Source organism: Balaenoptera ricei, chromosome 2 (genome assembly GCF_028023285.1).
Source record: "Balaenoptera ricei isolate mBalRic1 chromosome 2, mBalRic1.hap2, whole genome shotgun sequence".
Classification (NCBI taxonomy): domain Eukaryota; kingdom Metazoa; phylum Chordata; class Mammalia; order Artiodactyla; family Balaenopteridae; genus Balaenoptera; species Balaenoptera ricei.
Genome location: NC_082640.1, coordinates 8,537,399 through 8,554,453, shown reverse-complemented (window position 1 = coordinate 8,554,453; position 17,055 = coordinate 8,537,399). Strand labels below are relative to the sequence as shown.

The following is a 17,055-nucleotide window of genomic DNA, read 5'->3' as shown; positions in this document are numbered from 1 at the left end:
ATCAATAACATTTCTTTAGCATCTGAGACCTCAGATAGCTTTAAAATGACTGAAGTCCAGTACTTTGTAATGATGTACTCTTGTTAAATAGGAAAATCACCTTCAAAGTTACTAAGAGTTGGAAATATTTTATCTCTGTTTTACATCAGTAAATAGTATGCAAACTCTTTGAGGAGAGAAGCTGTAACTTTTTAAATGTTATGCATAGTCCCTAGCAAAGTTCGGGAGCTAGAAAAAAGGTTTATACAGTAGCAATATCACAGTGTGGTTACACGGCTCAGTTACGGCACAATTTGGGTACAGACAAGGGTGGAAGGATAAATGAAAGATAATGAGGAAGGATGGTATTTGCAGGAGGAGCCTGATCTGACAAGATTAACCTCTGAACGTCTGATACCATCATGACAAAAGCGATACAGTACAATTTGAGGGAAAATGTTAGTGGCAGGTTTATGAGCGATCTTGGCAAGGACCGAGGATCTTACCACACACTCTGGGAATGTAGAAGGTTCTTAAAATGCAGCACATGCAGGATTCTTACTAGTATCCTTCAAAATTTAATTTTAATAATCGTGTATCATTGACATCAGTCTTGGTGATGATTTTTTAAAATTTGACACCAAAAGTAAAAATAAGCAAATGGGACTACATCAAAGTAAAAAGCTTCTGCACAACAAAGGAAACCATCAACAAAAAGAAAAGGCAACCTACTGAATGGGAGAAAATATTTGCAAATCATATATCTGATAAAGGACTAACATCCAAAAAATATAAAGAACTTATACAACTCAACAACAAAAGACAAATCCAATTAAAAAATGGGCAGAGGATCTGAACAGACATTTTCCAAAGAAGACATACAAATGGCCAACAGGTACATGAAAAGATACCCAACATCAGCAGTCATCAGGGAAATGCAAATCAAAACCACAATGGGAAATCACCTCACATCTGTTAGAATGGCTATCATCAGAAAGAACACAACAAATGTTGGCGAGGATGTGGAAAAAAGGGAACCCTCATACCCTGTTGGTGGGAATGTGAGTTGGTGCAGTCACTATGTCAAACAGTATGGAGGTTCCTCAAAAAACTAATAATAGAGCTACCATATGACCCAGCAATTTCACTTCTGGGTATTTATCTGAAGAAATGAAACAGTAACTGGAAAAGATATCTGCACCCTCACGTTCATAGCAGCATTATTCACAATAGCCATGACATGGAAACAATCTCAGTGTCCACCAGTGGATGAATGCATAAAGAAATTGTAACTATAACACACACACAACGGAATATTATTCAGCCATAACAAAAAAAATGAAATCTTGCCATTTGCAATATAAATGGACCCCAAGGGCATTATGCTAAGTGAAGTATATCAGAGGAAGACAAATACCATTTGATCTCACTGATACATAGACTTTAAAAACAAACGAACTAAAACCAAAAAACCCTGAGCTCATAGATAAAAAGAACAGACTGGCGGGTGTCAGAGACAGGGGGTGAGGGTGGGTGAAATGGGTAAAGCGAGTCAAAAGGTACAAATTTCCAGTCAGTAAATAAATGAGTGATGGGGAAATCATGTAAAACATTTTAAAAATTGTGTATGGAACATCTACTGAGTGTTCGGCACAGGGTTAGAGGTAGCAGAAAGAATTCTCAAGTGATGATCAGTTTCTCAAAATGCTTTTCAGGACTATTTATCAGACGCCATCTTTTTTTTTTTAGCATGAGGCAGTAGGTGAAGGAGAGACAATAATTGATCCAATAGGATACTAGGTTATTTGTATCCTATTTCCTGAGTGAGAGGTAGATCATAGGGTCTGGAAAGTGTCATAAAAAGAGTACTCAGGGCTTCCCAGGTGGCACAGTGGTTGAGAATCTGCCTGCCGATGCAGGGGACACGGGTTTGAGCCCTGGTCTGGGAGGATCCCGCATGCCGCGGAGCGGCTGGGCCTGTGAGCCACAACTACTGAGCCTGCGCGTCTGGAGCCTGTGCTCCGCAACAAGAGAGGCCGCGATAGTGAGAGGCCCGCGCACCGCGATGAAGAGTGGCCCCCGCTTGCCGCAACTGGAGAAAGCCCTCGCACAGAAACGAAGACCCAACACAGCCAACAAAATAAATAAATAATTTAAAAAAATAAATAAATAAATAAATTTAAAAACCACTGCAGTTACTTCCTCTATCAAAAAAAAAAAAAGAGTGCTTAAACCAAGGCCATCCCGAAAGAGCGACGCCCTCTCCTTCTGTGGGAGCCCATCACTAAAAGGTGTTCTCCACACGCAGTCAGGCAGGACGCACTAAAGGATGAAAAGCACGGGTGGGAGGCTAGCCTAGATTTCCATCTGGTGGGGGATGGAAAACTGTCCCGTCCAGGTGGGACTGCAAGGCCTCAGGTGAAGGCATCTTCTCCTGCACATGAAAAGTCAGAGGGGCAGCAATCGCAGACCTGGTGGCAGTGATGGCCAGATCGACAGGTCCTAGAAGTTCCCCGAGTTGACTGATGGAACACTTTCTGCGCAAGGTCTCTCCTTCCACTGACCCGCGGCCTTTCCTAAGTCGGAGCGGGGGGAAACCTCCCCACGGAGCCTCAGCGGTTAAGGACCGTTCTTCAGGACCTACCTTGCAGGGCTGGGCTGAGTCTGAAGTGCTCCCTGGCCTGGTCACGGGGCACGACTCACACCTCTCCACCTCCTCCCCCGTCTGCCCAGCTTTCCTCTTGTTTGGCTGAGCAGCAGAAGGTGGGCAGGGAAAAGGCCGAGGGTCCCGGTCCTAAGGATGGAGCCACCGCAGAAGTGGGGCAGGCAGGGGGCCTCGGCTACCTCCATCGATGCCCAAACAGCTTTGCCCGGGGTCCTCGTCACTAAGTTATCAGACATGAAAAAATTGCTCTAATATCCTGAGATAAAGACGCGTATAATAGGTGTGGGAGTGGACTCAGCAGGAAAGTTTTCTTTTGATTCATCTCCTAGCCCACGGGATTGATTATTAATGTCAAGCTGTTGGCGGTAACAGAGAGGAATTGCTTTCCAGTCTTGAAGATGCCTGGATCTCGGTATCTCATTTCTTTTCCTTTTTTTTTTTTTTTTTTGGCCGTGCCACCAAAAAAACTGGGGATCCCGGTTTCCCGCACCAGGAATCGAACCCGCACTCCCTGCAGTGGAAGCGCAGAGTCTTAACCACTGGACCATCAGGGAAGTCCCTGGATCTCATTTCTGACGGTTGAATGGTGTCAGTTCCGTGTTAGACGCTCTGGGGCTCCTGTTCACCACCTCCTCTCTACCTGCTATTACGTTTGCACCCTTGGCGGCTGCCGGAGACAAAGGGCCCGAGCAGATGGACCAGGACACAGGTGTAAAAGTGGGGAGACCTAGGTTCCTTGATCTTGAGCTGCACACCCACCCCAGGCTTTTATCTCTTCTTCAGCAAGAAGAGTGGCTCTCAAAGTGTGGTCCCCAGACCAGCATCAACATCACCGGGGAACTTGTCAGAACTTGCTAGAAATGCTAATTCCCAGGCTCACCCCAGACCTACAGATCAGACACTCCGGGGCTGGAGCCCAGCTATCCGAGTTGGAACGAACCCTCCAAGGGGTTCCGATGCACTTGGAGGGCAGGGAACCCCTGAGCTGGAAGAATCTATTCTCCTGGGTATAACACGCCACATTCAGAACGGACGTAGATTTCCAAGGGGCTATGAAACCACAGCAGGGGTGCACCCCTCACTGAGGCTGAAGGAAGAGGCGGGCTCATCTGTGGCTGGATTAGGAGGACAGTGGACAGCTTAAATCCAGGCTCAGATCTGAGACTCTGGGCTTTAACGGGGGATAGGCATGTCTAGAGGACAATCACAGGGCTGACTCTGGTCCTGCCCTTCATCATTCTGCAGGGGATAGGAAGAGGCTGGAAATCGAGGCAGGGGTCTTGGACTTTGAACGGCATTCTCTTTGCTACAGCACTGTCCACGGTCTTCACTGTAAACCTCTAAGCCTCAGAAACAATGATTACTTGGCCCATTGTATTGATGAAAACTTTTTAAGAATCCAGGACAGTGAGAGGTTTACTTTACGGTGAACCTTAACGGTGATCTGGCAGAGGCAGAAACAACTTTGTAGAGCCTGAAACCTACATATAATTTTGGTGGCTCTATTTAAGAAAAAGAATGCAAAATGTGTTACGTTCACAGATTTTATAAAACGCCTGGCCCCGTGCACACATGACCTGGGTCCTCCCAGGACCTTAGAAAGGCCTGTCCATCTTCACCCTTGCCCTTCAGGTCTGAAGGTTTTCCCTGGCTCTCACTGGACTCCACCAGCCCAGGAGCTAACTAGGCAGCTTTCGGCTTTCCCCACCCCCTCCTGTCTTTTTCCTTTTATTTTATTTTGTTACCATCTGCAGTCACCACATGTACATAGATGACCCTGGAAAACGAGGTAGGGCAAAGACTGCTTGCTTTACTCTCTGGCTCGGAGGCAAGGAAGTGTGTACTGGCTCCCAGAATAATCAGGCCTTGACCATGTGGCCTGGGGAGCGAACTGCATTGTACTTTTCTAACAGTTCCCGACAATTTTTGCCTCCCTCTCACTCCCTGCCGAACTCAAAACCGCTCCCCTTCCTGTCACGCCAGCCAATGGCATCCCTCCTCCTGAAGTCCAGCCCCATCTCAAACCTCGGGGCATTTCTGCCCCTCCCGACACCTCAAGACAAACGACCCAGGGCCCGGCAGAAACAGACGGCCATCAGATCCCCTGACCCTGCCTTTCAAAGCGCACCAGACCACACTCTGCGACAGGTCTCTCCCTTCCAAACGATCAAGGGTTTTCTGTACTTTGGAAAGCCTCGAGAAGTCCCCCGGGAACAGAAAGTAGTTCACTCAGCAAGCACCACGACCCTGACCTTCAGCCCCTCCTCGTCTAATTCTCCTTGAGTGACACACCGGCAGCCCGCGCCTTCCGTCCTTGGAGCCGGCATTCCTGCCGCTCAGCCATCAGCACTGGGAAGGCTCTGGGGGCTGCTCGAAGGCACTTAGGTGGCCTTCCCGCACCGTGAGGCTCTACTGCCGCTTCTCCCCCTCCCCTGCTTCCACGCGGTCATACGCTTGGCCGTTTCCTCGGATCCCCGTTGGGCCGCACACCTTGCTCAGGACGTGAGAGCCAGCGGCTCAGCCCCGCCTCCTCGGAGCACGCCCCCCCCCCCGGGGGCCCCTCTCGGGGGTCCGCGGGGGACGCCGCCCACCTGAGGACAGCAGGCTGCCGCTGCTGCCGCTGATGATCTTGCCCTTGCTGCCCATGTTGGCCAGCTTGGACGTCTTCAGCGTCCCCGTCTCCGTCAGGTCGATGGCGATCTCGCTCAGGCTGCGGGCGGCATGGATCTTCGACTAGAGAGACCACCGGGTTGGACAGGTTAGACGGGGGACGCTCCCCTCCCAGCCAGGACACGCCGACGACAGCGATCGCTCGCTCGCCCGCCTGTCTTCCCGAGATCTAGCAAACGGCCTCACGGCCTGCGAACTGCCGCATTTTTCTGTGTCCCCAGGGCCCATGGCTCATCCCCTGAAGCTTCCCGGTGGGAGCAGATAAGGCTCCAGAGGTGACACGGCGAGGAATTTCGAAGCCTGTTATCCCACAGGCTGTATGTACAGGGCTTACAAGTGTGGACTTCGGAGTCAGACAGACCTCGGTGGAGTCCTGATTTGGGGAAGGACTTCACCTCACGGAGCCTCATTACTCCCAAGTATAAAACAGGGAAAGCACCACCTACCGCTCCAGGTTCTGTTAGGGTCAAAAGAAGTAAGGCAAGTGAAGGCCTCCCTCCACCCCTCCCCTCCCCCTCTTCTTCCCTCCCTTCCGCCTCCTACATAGCTCTCAACGAACAGTAGCAATTTTACGTGATTTTGTGCTTAAAAGAAGGGGGAAAAAATAATTTTCAGCTTTGTGAATGATTTAAGAGATGTCTGAAGCAAATTTATGAAGTTCCAGTAAATTCTAAGGTGGTTTAAACTCTTAAATTATTAGCCACGGAGCCATGAAAACTTAGAGGGTTGGGAAGTGACCACACTGTCAGCCTGCACGCGTGGTGTGTAAGCGTGGTGTGTAAGGGCTTCTGGAACAAATGCTCATCTGGATGCTCGGTTCCCACCAAGGGGGCACCTGACACGGTGCTTTGCTTCTATTTTGGTACCTAAACATATGAGCCAAAGTCTTCAGATTATGCTTAAAAGTCCACTCCATTTATTCTACAAATTAACTGGCCCACTTTGTCGAACAGTAACAGCAAGTTAGAGCAATTTGAAAAGGACTCTGCATTCACGATTACGTTCCTAAAGTCAACTGTTTGCAGTGAAGCTTTCTGCTCTAGTTCCCACCTTGGGAGGTAGAGGTGGGTTTGCGTGTGCCCTGCGTGTGTTGGACGTTTGTTTTTTTTTTTCCTTCTTCAAGAAATCAATTTGTGACAATGCTTCAGGAAGTGGCTTTCGCTGCACTGCGGACTTTTGGAAAACAACTATAAATCCTAGTATAACCTGTACATGTGCTAATCTTTCTGTGGCCACTGGTGATTAGGCAGGGATGCGTGGATGGAGCCAGCTGAGGGTCCCAACTGAGGTTTTGATGTGTGTTCACTGGTGTGAGACTAGGTCTGTCCGCCACACAGGAGAAGCCACGGAGGATGGGCAGACCAGTGCCCACTCCCTCTTATTCGCATCCTGAGCCCAGGTGCCCACAGTGGTCCAGCAGGGTCTGTCTGAACCCTGAGGCCTTGCAAGCCCTTCCTCTGGCCTCCGTGTTGATGCCAAAATTGGTGAAAGACAATGACTTCTGACCGCCAAGTACTTTCCTCACGTGAATGAGATGAGAGTCTGAGGGGCAGAGGAAATGCTGAGACTTTCTGCTTGTTTTGTTCACCGGGTCTGACCCATTTTCCTCCTTACCCTCTTCTATCTCACTGGTCCTTCCTTGACTGATGTCTCCTCTCTGACCTCAACTTTTGTCCCTGCCTTCAGAACCAGGCTGCCTTCCTGGGGTGAGGGCTTCCTTGCTCATGATATAATCCCAGCTGCCAGCCCCTTGCAGGGTTTTCTGGCTTGTAGCAGAAAGCAGGGGCGCCTCTGCTTCATTTTGACACAGTATATCAGTTGCATCCACCTGGCTGAGTTTTATCCTCTGAGCAAAGCACAGAAAGCACAATCCATCACTTCCTTTCTTTCAGCACTATTCTTTTACCAAGGCCCAGGCTTTACCAAGAGAAGCCCACGCTTGCACTTATGCAAGAATAACTCATGAAGACACAGACCACTTCAGCCTGCTGAAGGACCTGGGCTCTGAAGTAAGAAAGATCTGGACTGAAATCTTGGCTCTTCCCAGTGAATCACAGTTTGACCTTGATTTTCAACCTCTCTGATACTGAGATCCCTGTTTGTAAAATGGAGCTGTTAAAACCCACACCACGGAGGTGTGATATCAGGACGAAATTAGATGCTAGACATCAAGGCCAGTGACACTGGAATAGGAATAGGATATAAATCAGGGCCTGGCAGGAATTTGCTAAGTGAGGTTCAATGAATGACTCAACTGGAGATTTTGGGGGATCTCATTAATCTCAAGGAAGACCTGTCCCCACCCCACCTCCAGCCCTGCCACACCAATCTCGGAGGCAGGAAACAAAATACAGAAAAGGGACAACAGATACGCTTCCCAAGGGAGACTAGATTCTTAGAAGTTTTAGGAAATTACTGGCTTCTCTCTAGAATGGAAATATCACAATGACTGAATAGACCAGGTGGAGAGAGACCACTAAGAGGAGATGAATTGATGGGGAGATTCTCTCCTTATAAAGTCAAGTCTTTGTGCCCAAGCAAAAGAGTCTCCAAAGTTTTGGATGTTTTGCTCGGAGGGTCTTGCTGTACTAAGTATTATTATGGGTATTCTGTAAGCACGGTTTAATCGGCTCCTGACGTGCTTTCACTTGGCTTTTGATCTAGATGGAATGAAGAATAGCAGACTGGATCAGGAAAAAAAAAAAAAAAAAGATTAAGAAGAAGGAAAGATGTTTGGACTGGGGGGCCAACTCAACAAGTCCTCAATCTGAATTCAGAGGAACAGTGACTAAACAATTTAAGCTTTCAAGTATTTTCCTCCGAACTCTACAAGACATTCCTTGGCTCTGGGGTTCGTATGTTGGCAGGATCTAGCTGACAACATTTCTGATCTTTGGGGTCAGCGGATATAATTTACCAAATGTGACTGATGCCAGCACAGCCTCTCATTCTGAATGAGCTGCCAGAAAGGAACCAATACGGTCTCTTTCTGCCCTGTCTTTGGTGATGGAGGGTGGGCGGGCGGGCGGGCGGGCGTGTGTGTGTGTGTGTGTGTGTGTGTGTGTGTGTGTGTGTGAGAGAGAGAGAGAGAGAGAGAGAGAGAGAGAGAGAGAGAGAGAGAGAGAGAGGTACAAGGAGAGAGAGATTTTCTTAAGTGATTTACACTAGGACCCTGAAAGAAGAAAATAACCAAGTGCCAGGGGAAGGACACTAGACTTCTCAGCTACCCACCCCTGCTGGCTCCAACCACTAGATTGCACTTGTTTCTGGGGTTCATGAGCATCCCTCGGGAGGCCTGGGCTTTGCTGAAGCACTTCAGAGAAAGGAATGGTTGGCATGGCCTGATACAGTAGAGTGTGAAGCGATGGCCAGTATGCCAGCCAACACTGGCTGTTCAGAAATATTTGAAAACACTTCATTCCCGGCCTGCCAGCCATCACTCACCCCGAACCATCCTGCCCACTGGAGATGGGTCACATCACTGTTGTCTGAAGAACATTCCAGAAATGAAAGGTGTTGTAACACAATTCCTAAGGTGAATTTTATCATCTCTGATTTAATTTGGGGGAACTTTTAGAGAATTTAAACTTTACACACAGGTGTCGGCCAGGGAACAGTGTGTTGGATTAGTAACGATAATAGTGAGAGATAGCACACATCTCCTAAAGCAACTTCACCAACACTGTGTCACTGGACTGATCAGTGATTCTGGTCAGGAATTTCCTTTGCTGTTCTCTAACTGTGGAAAGCAAGCAGGAGCGAGGAAAGACTTGCCCGGGGTCACAGAACTGGAAGGCAGAGTCCTTGGACTTCCCTATGGGGGAACTTGTTCCTCACCAGTCACCACAGGCTGAGCAACCAGTTCCAACAAGAAATACATGGGCTCCGGAGCACTATGAACATTCAGAGCTTATCTGGGGAAAATTCTCCTGCTCCTGGGAGTAGGTGCATTTCCTTCAGTCCCCCAGGGGTGGCCAAGCTGAAAGTTCCCTATTGCTGTGAGCATTTGGTTTGGTCTCTTGAAAGATACTTCTTGTTAATAAGTGATCTTTTGATAGTTACTTTTTGAGGTTTACTTGTTACATCAATGGGGTGACCTGTAAGCCTGCTGAATAAGGCTTCTCCAGCTGCAGAGTAAGACCATCTTTGAGAGCAGGGTTGCAGAGCCCTAAGGATGGACCTCCTGCCTCATCCCATAGATCCTCTAATGTAAAAAGCCAGCACAGGGAGGAGGAGTTCTAACAGCTAATATACCATCCTTAGGGTGAGATAGGCTTTTTCTTTTCCCCATTCAAAATCAGTGTGTGTAGGGTCTGCCCGCAAGAGGAATTGGCAGTGGGGTTCAGGTGGGTTGCCAGATTCTCTACCCCTCATGACACACTGCCAAACAATACGGAGGATGGAATCAATGTTCTCAAGTTTTGACCTCCAGCTCCTGCCACTGGAGGGCAAAACACTGACACCCAACCACTGTCTCCATCTAAAGCATGAGTCAAAAGATTCTGGCCCCGTTTCTTTGGATCTAATCGGGCCTCAAATTCCTGTGCCAATGCCCACCATCACCAGGAGCGATGTAGAATACTCTCATTATTCCTGGCAACAAAAAAATTCTGCCCTGTGCCCATTCACCCCACGAAAATGACCAAAACGGGGGGGGGGGGGGAGGAAGAAGACTTAGGAGAAGAGAAAATGTGTTACAAAGGAGAACGTGACTCCTACATGGGAAAGGCTGTGATTGAAACTGAATTATGACTTGAGGGATTGTTTGCTTTCTTCCTGTCCTGTTTTCTTACTATCTTTCTCTTACCTCCCACTCAACCCCAACTCTCTCCCTTCCAATCCTCCCCCCAAGCCAGGGAAAGAGCAACTCCACTCAGAAGGAAAATAAGGCAAAAGAGGAAGCCACAAGCATCCAAAAGGGCACCAATCCAATAAATCTTGGGCCCAGTAAGCCCAGGGTCCTGCCACTTCCTCCCCTCTCTAGGACGCACAGGATGGGATAAAACCTCCCACAGGTGGTGGTACTGACTAGACCAGGGGCCAAGGTCGATCTCCCTCTGAAGCTCTGTATTCCACTCCCCACCTGGCCCAAGCCAGCAGGATCCTGAGAAAGGTGCAGAGCCCATCTTGATATGGCTCTTCACCTGAGGGGTAATGAATGGGAGTGGCTTGTGCGGGGAAGGCAAGGGTAGCACGGCAGACAAGCCTGGAGGAAGAGGGGGTAGAGGGTTGATATAAGCTGTGTGTGAACCAAGGAGACGTCATTTTCCCACCGCGCCCATGTGTGTGTCTGAACTGGGGCTGGGTCAAACCTCCCTTGGAGGATGACTGTTTACTACGGCCTGAGGCTCCAGGTCTACCTTAGGGAAACAGACTCGTTGCCTTTTTTTAAATTATTATTATTATAATGTTTCCGGTTTTGCATTTTTAAGAAATGGAGTTGGCAGTTGGAAAAGCCTGGAGGGTTTTCACAGCAATTATCCTCAACAGTCAGGTGGTGCCTATTAGTTGCGAATGGTTCCTTTTTTTTTTTTTCCCTCAAAAGGAAAACAATATGCCACTGTTTACACACCCAAAAGGACTTGACTGCTTACTTCCAGGAGAGGCTCCTGAGGTTCAAAAGCACGGGGGGGGGGGGGGGGGGGGGAATTCCTCAAAAGGGCCCTACTTGGCTGCAGCAAATGGTCTGAGTGGCTCCGACCGTGGTTGACCAAGTCGCTGAGGACATGGTATTCTCTTCAAGAGCTGATCTCAGGAGCTGCCTCCTATGGTCCGAAGAGGCCAGTCTCACCTGTGCACATCTCAGAGCAAGGGATGCAGGGTCTCTCCAGCCATCCAACTCCTAACCCCCCAGCTACAAGATCCAGACAAGGGCCCGCGTCTGCTCACAGCTCAGGGGAAGGTCTGGTCTTGTCAGAGGCCCTCCCAGTCCCAGGAAAGGGACTTACCTTACTCTGCTTTCTGTCCAGATAGAACTGGTGCTGGCTGATGGCCATAGCCCAGATGGACTTGATCAGTGCCGGACACGCGTACCACGTGTGAACTGCGATGCCGCTGTGTCCAAACGTCCTCCTCGTCACTGAAGCCCTGGGAGAGCAAGAATCAGAAGGGTCAAACACGTGTACAATGAGGGGCTACGAGCCTCCGTCAACAGCTTCTACCGAGAACCCACCGGGTCCTAAAAGCTCCGGCATAAAGGTAACAGATTAGCACGCGTGCACGCACACACGGAACTGGCTGGCGGAGCCCATCTTTTCATTCTATTCTTTAAATAAGAGTTGATTCTATTTAAGGTACAGAACATGATGATTTGATGTACTGATACATATACACAGTGATCACTGCAGTCAAGCTAAAGAACATTTCCTCTCCTCACACAGTTACCATCGTGTGTGCGTGTGTGATGAAAGCACCTGAAATCCACTCTTAGCCAACTTCCAGTATAGAATACAGTGTTATTCACTACAGTCACCAGGCTGTACATTAAATCTCTAGGCTTATTCATCCTACATAACTAGCACTTGGTATACCCTTGGACCAGCATCTCTCTCCATTTCCCCTACTTCCGCATCCCTGGTAACTCCTGTTCTACTCTCTGCCCCTGTGACTCTTTTAGATTCCACCTATAAGTAAGATCATGCAGTTCTTGTCTTTCTGTGTCTGCTTTATTTCACTTCAAAATACCCTCCAGGTCCATCCATGTTGTTGTAAATGGCAGGATCTTTTTTTTTTTTTTTTAAGGTTGAATGATATTCTGTTGTGAATATACACCACAATTTCTTTATCTGTTCATCCATCAATGGACACTTAGGTTGTTTCCATATCTTGGCTACCGTGAATCATGCTAATCTTTTGATTTACTGGCTCCTTAGGGTTCAGAATTTGGCTAAGCCTCTGCCTTGTCTGGAATCAGACGGGTCATTCTAGGTCACGGGACGGTCTTTTCTGGTCTTCAGCTCCTGGCACTGGGCCAAGACAAACTTCGGAGACAGGAAAAGCCTTTGACAATGTCCTTTATTAACCAGGCAAAGCTGCCTACGGTGAAGGATGAGTAAATTCTCTTCTAATTGCCACAGCATCTAAGGCAATCAGGGCTCCTTACATGACTCTCACGCCATCTTCCTCGAAAGTTGGTTATCAGTTTCAAATATATTCAGAGGGCAGGTGGGGTATAAAGAATCAGGAGAGGAAAGGCAGAAAGAAATGAGCCCGGCCAATGCCGACCGACTACCCACGTCCACATACACGTCTGTGTAGGAGATGTGGAGGACATATGCACGGAGCAGAGAGGCAGTCAGACTTTAAACTGAAGGTGGGAAAGAACGGTCCCAACATAATTCATCACATTAATGGAATCAAGGGGAAAAAGAGTTATATGATTATGTTCTCAGTGAAGTATACTTTATAGGATGGGTACATGATTTTGCAAGTGAAATCTGAGAATGTGTTTCCATACATGTGTGTGCATGTGCGTGCATGTGCGTGCACACGTGTGTGTGTGTGCGTGTGTGTGTGTGTGTGTAGGGTAATGTGATGGGACAGTGGGGTGAGGTTTGGGGTATCTTACGTGCACATCAGAAGAACAATGTGTGTTCAAGATTGAGCTATCTCATTTGGATGAACCTTGGGGTAGTCAGGACTTGTGAATAATCACATTATTTTCATGGCAAGTTTTCCCTTGAAGATTAGAAGCTGCTCTGATCACCTTCCCCTGGGGGCTCAAGATTTAACAGTAGGTGTTCTCCAGACCAACTTTTAAGGAGGAATTCAAATCTGGTGGTTCGTTAATGCTATTGATTCTAAGCAGGGTGTTATTCTTCCCTTTGGTTGTAACTAAAGTTAAGAGAAAATGCCAGCTCACAAAGGAACACACAATTACAAATAATGGCAAAGGAGACAGCAAGAGAGTGAGGAGGAAACCCCCATGGTCTCTGCACGCGTAAAAAGAAACTGATCTGAATACTCACTCTGGCTTCCGTGGCAATGGCTGATCCTGGGAGTAAATTCATTTTCTTTTTTTCTCCCAGAAAAGGTGAATTGGAAAGGAAAAGTAACTTGAAATGTATTTCAGGGGCGGTAGTGAGAGCAGTGCCAGGCTAGGTGTGTTTTTCAGGTAAGGCGGGGGAGGGGAGGGAAGAGGCTGACTGGTCTGGGAGTTCCCAGGAGCACCTAAATCAGATGCTCTCAAAGTGTTTCTCCTGCTTGATTATGAATTTATCTCTTCTCTACACTGTTTGCTTCAGGCTCTCCCCACCCCACCGACTCTTCTGCTTTGCCAAAACCTTAGAAACGGAATATTTGCCAAGCCCAGAGAACCGCAGAAACAACGCTGGGTATCGATTAGGACAGCGGTCCAGGAGAGCAGATCTGGAAGCATCTTCTGGGACAGCCGAGACATGCCCTGCCCTCGCAGTGTCCCAGGACATCCATCTTCAGGACACAATTCTGCACCACACTTGCCATCCTATAACTTTGGTCCTGGCTTCCTTCCTGGTTTGGGGGAGGGGATGACCCCTGAACCATCCCGACACAGTACAGTTGATTAGATGGCTCTTCTGTGTTCAAATAAACAAGGCAACAGCAGCAGGATGACAGGTTTAACTGGAGCAGAGCCAGGTGGCCGTAGAGGAATGCTTACTGCAGCGCCAGGTGGGGCTCTAACCCCCCAGAAGACGGGGTTGGAGCTTTGGCTTGGCCACTAAACTAAGTAGCTAACCTGGAACAATCCCCTTTACCTGCCCTGCTGAGCATTTGGAAAAGGTGCCTTTAAAGGCATTGTCAACCTGGGTTTCCACCGCTGCCATCAAGGAAGCCACATCCCTGGCCTCTCCTCGTCTCCCCTCGCCTCTCCCTGCGTGTCTCTAGGCTGACAGAGGACTACTTTCCTTGAGGGGACGTGCTCACGCTCTGTGCTCAGCCTGCCTCTGGCTCCTACACTTCTCTCTTAGGCCCACCTGCCCGACATCTTTATCCCCCTGAGGGCCCACCTTGAGCTTTACATCCTTAGCTAAGATTTCTCCTTCGCAAGAAGCCTCCCCAGACCAGCCCGGCCACCTTCAGCATTTATAGGCTGTGCCATCTGGCACTTGGTACCCGCTGTCTGTGTATAGCATGGCGGTAAGTCACATGAGCTTTGGAGCCAGACTCCCTGGGTTCATATCCTGCCTTTACCCCTTAACTAGCTTTTTGTAACCTGGAGCCGGTTACTCTGCTTCTTCTGTGCCTGTTTCCCAAGTAGAACAGGAATACTAGTACCTACTTTCTGGGGTTATAGCGAGGACCCAATGAGATAACTATCCAAGTGTTTAGGACAGTGACTGTGCATAGTAAACACTTAATAAACATCAAGTTCCTTCTTCTGTCTCTCCAACTGTGCTAGAAGTTCTTTCAGGGCTTCCTTCTATACCCCAGGACACGTAACTGTGCCTGGACATAGGAGCTACTCAACAAATGTGAGATTGATCACTTTCATTTAATAGGCTAAAAGCCCACATGATAGTAACATGAGGTTTGGACTGTTTCCAATATCCCTGGATCTTGGGAAAGGGAAGGGAATTTAGTATTACATCACGAATAGGACAATAGACCCAGACACAGAAAGAACACGACGAGTACACACACACACACACACACACACACACACACACACACACCCGCCGCCCACTCACTCCAGGATGCGTCCAAGGTGCCTCCGCATTAGCAGAATTCCCAGCAGAGCACAGGCCTGGAGAGTCTGGCTAGTCCTACGCTCAGCCTCTTAGACCATCCAATCTCCAGTCTTTATTTTGTCAATCATCCGCTTTCTGCATCTGACCCACTGTGGCAACATTCATTCTGAGACATTACTTTCAGCATCCCTCGCCCCCCTGCCTGGCCTGAATCAATGCGTTCCTGCTCTGCAGAGACAGGGTCTCTGGATCCTGAGACCCTTCATCACAGGACCCTGAAAAACGCTGCACAGGCTGTTATACTGCCAACGCTCTCTATCATCACCTGACAACGAGACACGAATCTCTAAGATGTTCTCCGCTTGCCTGTTGCATAGTAACCGTGGGGTGTCGGGGGGGTGGTTCTGTTTCACGCAGATTACGCGGCCAGGCAAGCGGCACAGCAGTCCTCCTGGGTTATCACTGGCTGCAGGAACGGACATCACCCCACAAGCCTCATCCTCTGATGGGGCAAAATCTTATTCTCATGCTGAGAACTTTCTGGGAGGCACCTCGGCTTGAGTGCCCAGAAGCCATGTGTGTGAGGGACTGATGCCAACAGCCCCTCTTTCCCGAACCAGGGCTGCTGGGGTACGGACAGCACCTAACAGCCACACCTTCTCCTCCACAGGGCCTCATCTTTCCACTGTCTTCCCAGGGCTACCTTCTTGTTCTAAGTCTGCTTTTGGACCTATCGAAAGCGATTTATCTTTGAGCGTTAGGTCTGTTTTTAGGGAATTTTGCTGCCGCTTCTGGGCTGCCTATAACTCTAGGACTAGCAGACAAAGAGAGGAAAAGCCACGGTACATGCTGCCCCGAGAACCTTCCACGCCGGGCTTGCTGCATTCCAAAATGGGACCCTATTGTTTGGCATTGGACTTGGAGAGCATTGACTTTGACCCTAGTGCCCCCTGGGATACAATGTGAGGTGGAGAGAAAAAGACTTGTATTTCTTTCACATCTACACACCATGGCGAACACCCTAAAATCACAGCTCACGGAATGAAACAATTTAGCCCAACTCTTTCCGCCGTAGGTTCGTTCTGCTGCTGACTCTTCAACCTGACACGTTCTCAGGAGCTCTGACAAGCCATCCTTCAGACTCTCCTCTGGCAGAAACTTCCTAGAAGGACTCAGACCACTGCTCCCTTTAATTTGGTGATTGTTCCGAAGTGCTACAAATCTTTCCTAAAATGCCCCGGCTTGTAAAGACAACTCCACGCGTATGAGCAAGTAATACGTGTAGCCAGATGAGATGACCGCGGAACTGCTAATTTCACACACGCACGCGCGCGCGCACACACACACACACACACACACACACACACACACACACACGAACCCACTGTATTTCTCAACACATAGAACAAAAACAAAGCTCTGCTGTCTTATTTGAACTCTATTCTCCCGATCAACCATCCTCTTCCCCCCCCCAAATTAACATGAACAGTGACAGCACAGAAACAGTAATATAAGTAATATGCCGGCGAGGCCACACGCTCCCAGAAGAAAAGGACTTGTCTAGCTTACCTGCGTGGGTCATGAACTTCCACAGAAAACTTCTTCTCTCTGAAATACAGGTTTTCCAACTGCCTCCATTGGAATATCTGGACAGAAAACAATGCAGTTGAAGTTCAAGAGTGGGCGGTTCACGGCTGTAGTCCTCCCTCTGCGGCTGAACTTACAGCTGGCAGTTTCCTTATCAAAGCTGAAACAGTAGTTGTTTGCACCTCCTGTGCCTCTTGCTTGACACACACACACATGCACACACACGCACCCTGCTCTTCAGTTCAAAACCCCAGCAATGTGGCTGTGGATTTTCCTGCAGGCTTCTCAACGGGAACAAAACAAGTTCTTTTCAAGTGGTTCCCCGGCTCTGCTTGGCCTTTGTTGAATTCTCCAAGACAGTTCCCAGCTCTGCAGACTTTTCCCTCCAAGGAGAGGGGGAGGTGGGGGGAGAGGAGGGCGGGCTGGCGGGGGGAGGGACCAGTTAGCCATCTGCCTGCATGCGGAACCGAGCTTCCTCCCTCCAGG

At 48.8% G+C, this 17,055-nt stretch overlaps 1 protein-coding gene across 6 annotated transcripts in view; it reads right to left on the bottom strand.

The window, feature by feature from the left end:
- Positions 1-17,055, bottom strand: part of FRMD4A (FERM domain containing 4A) — a 491,624-nt gene that overhangs the window by 45,817 nt on the left and 428,752 nt on the right. For 5 of the 6 annotated variants that reach the window (XM_059910391.1, XM_059910396.1, XM_059910410.1 and 2 more), the window contains exons 12-14: positions 16,552-16,628; positions 11,263-11,401; positions 5,236-5,377 (exon numbers count right to left, since the gene is read on the bottom strand). In XM_059910391.1, coding sequence (XP_059766374.1) covers positions 5,236-5,377; positions 11,263-11,401; positions 16,552-16,628 — 358 coding nt within the window. Of the gene's footprint in view, positions 1-5,235; positions 5,378-11,262; positions 11,402-16,551; positions 16,629-16,798; positions 16,878-17,055 lie in introns of those variants that run through there. The other variant, XM_059910415.1, reaches the window with a different exon arrangement.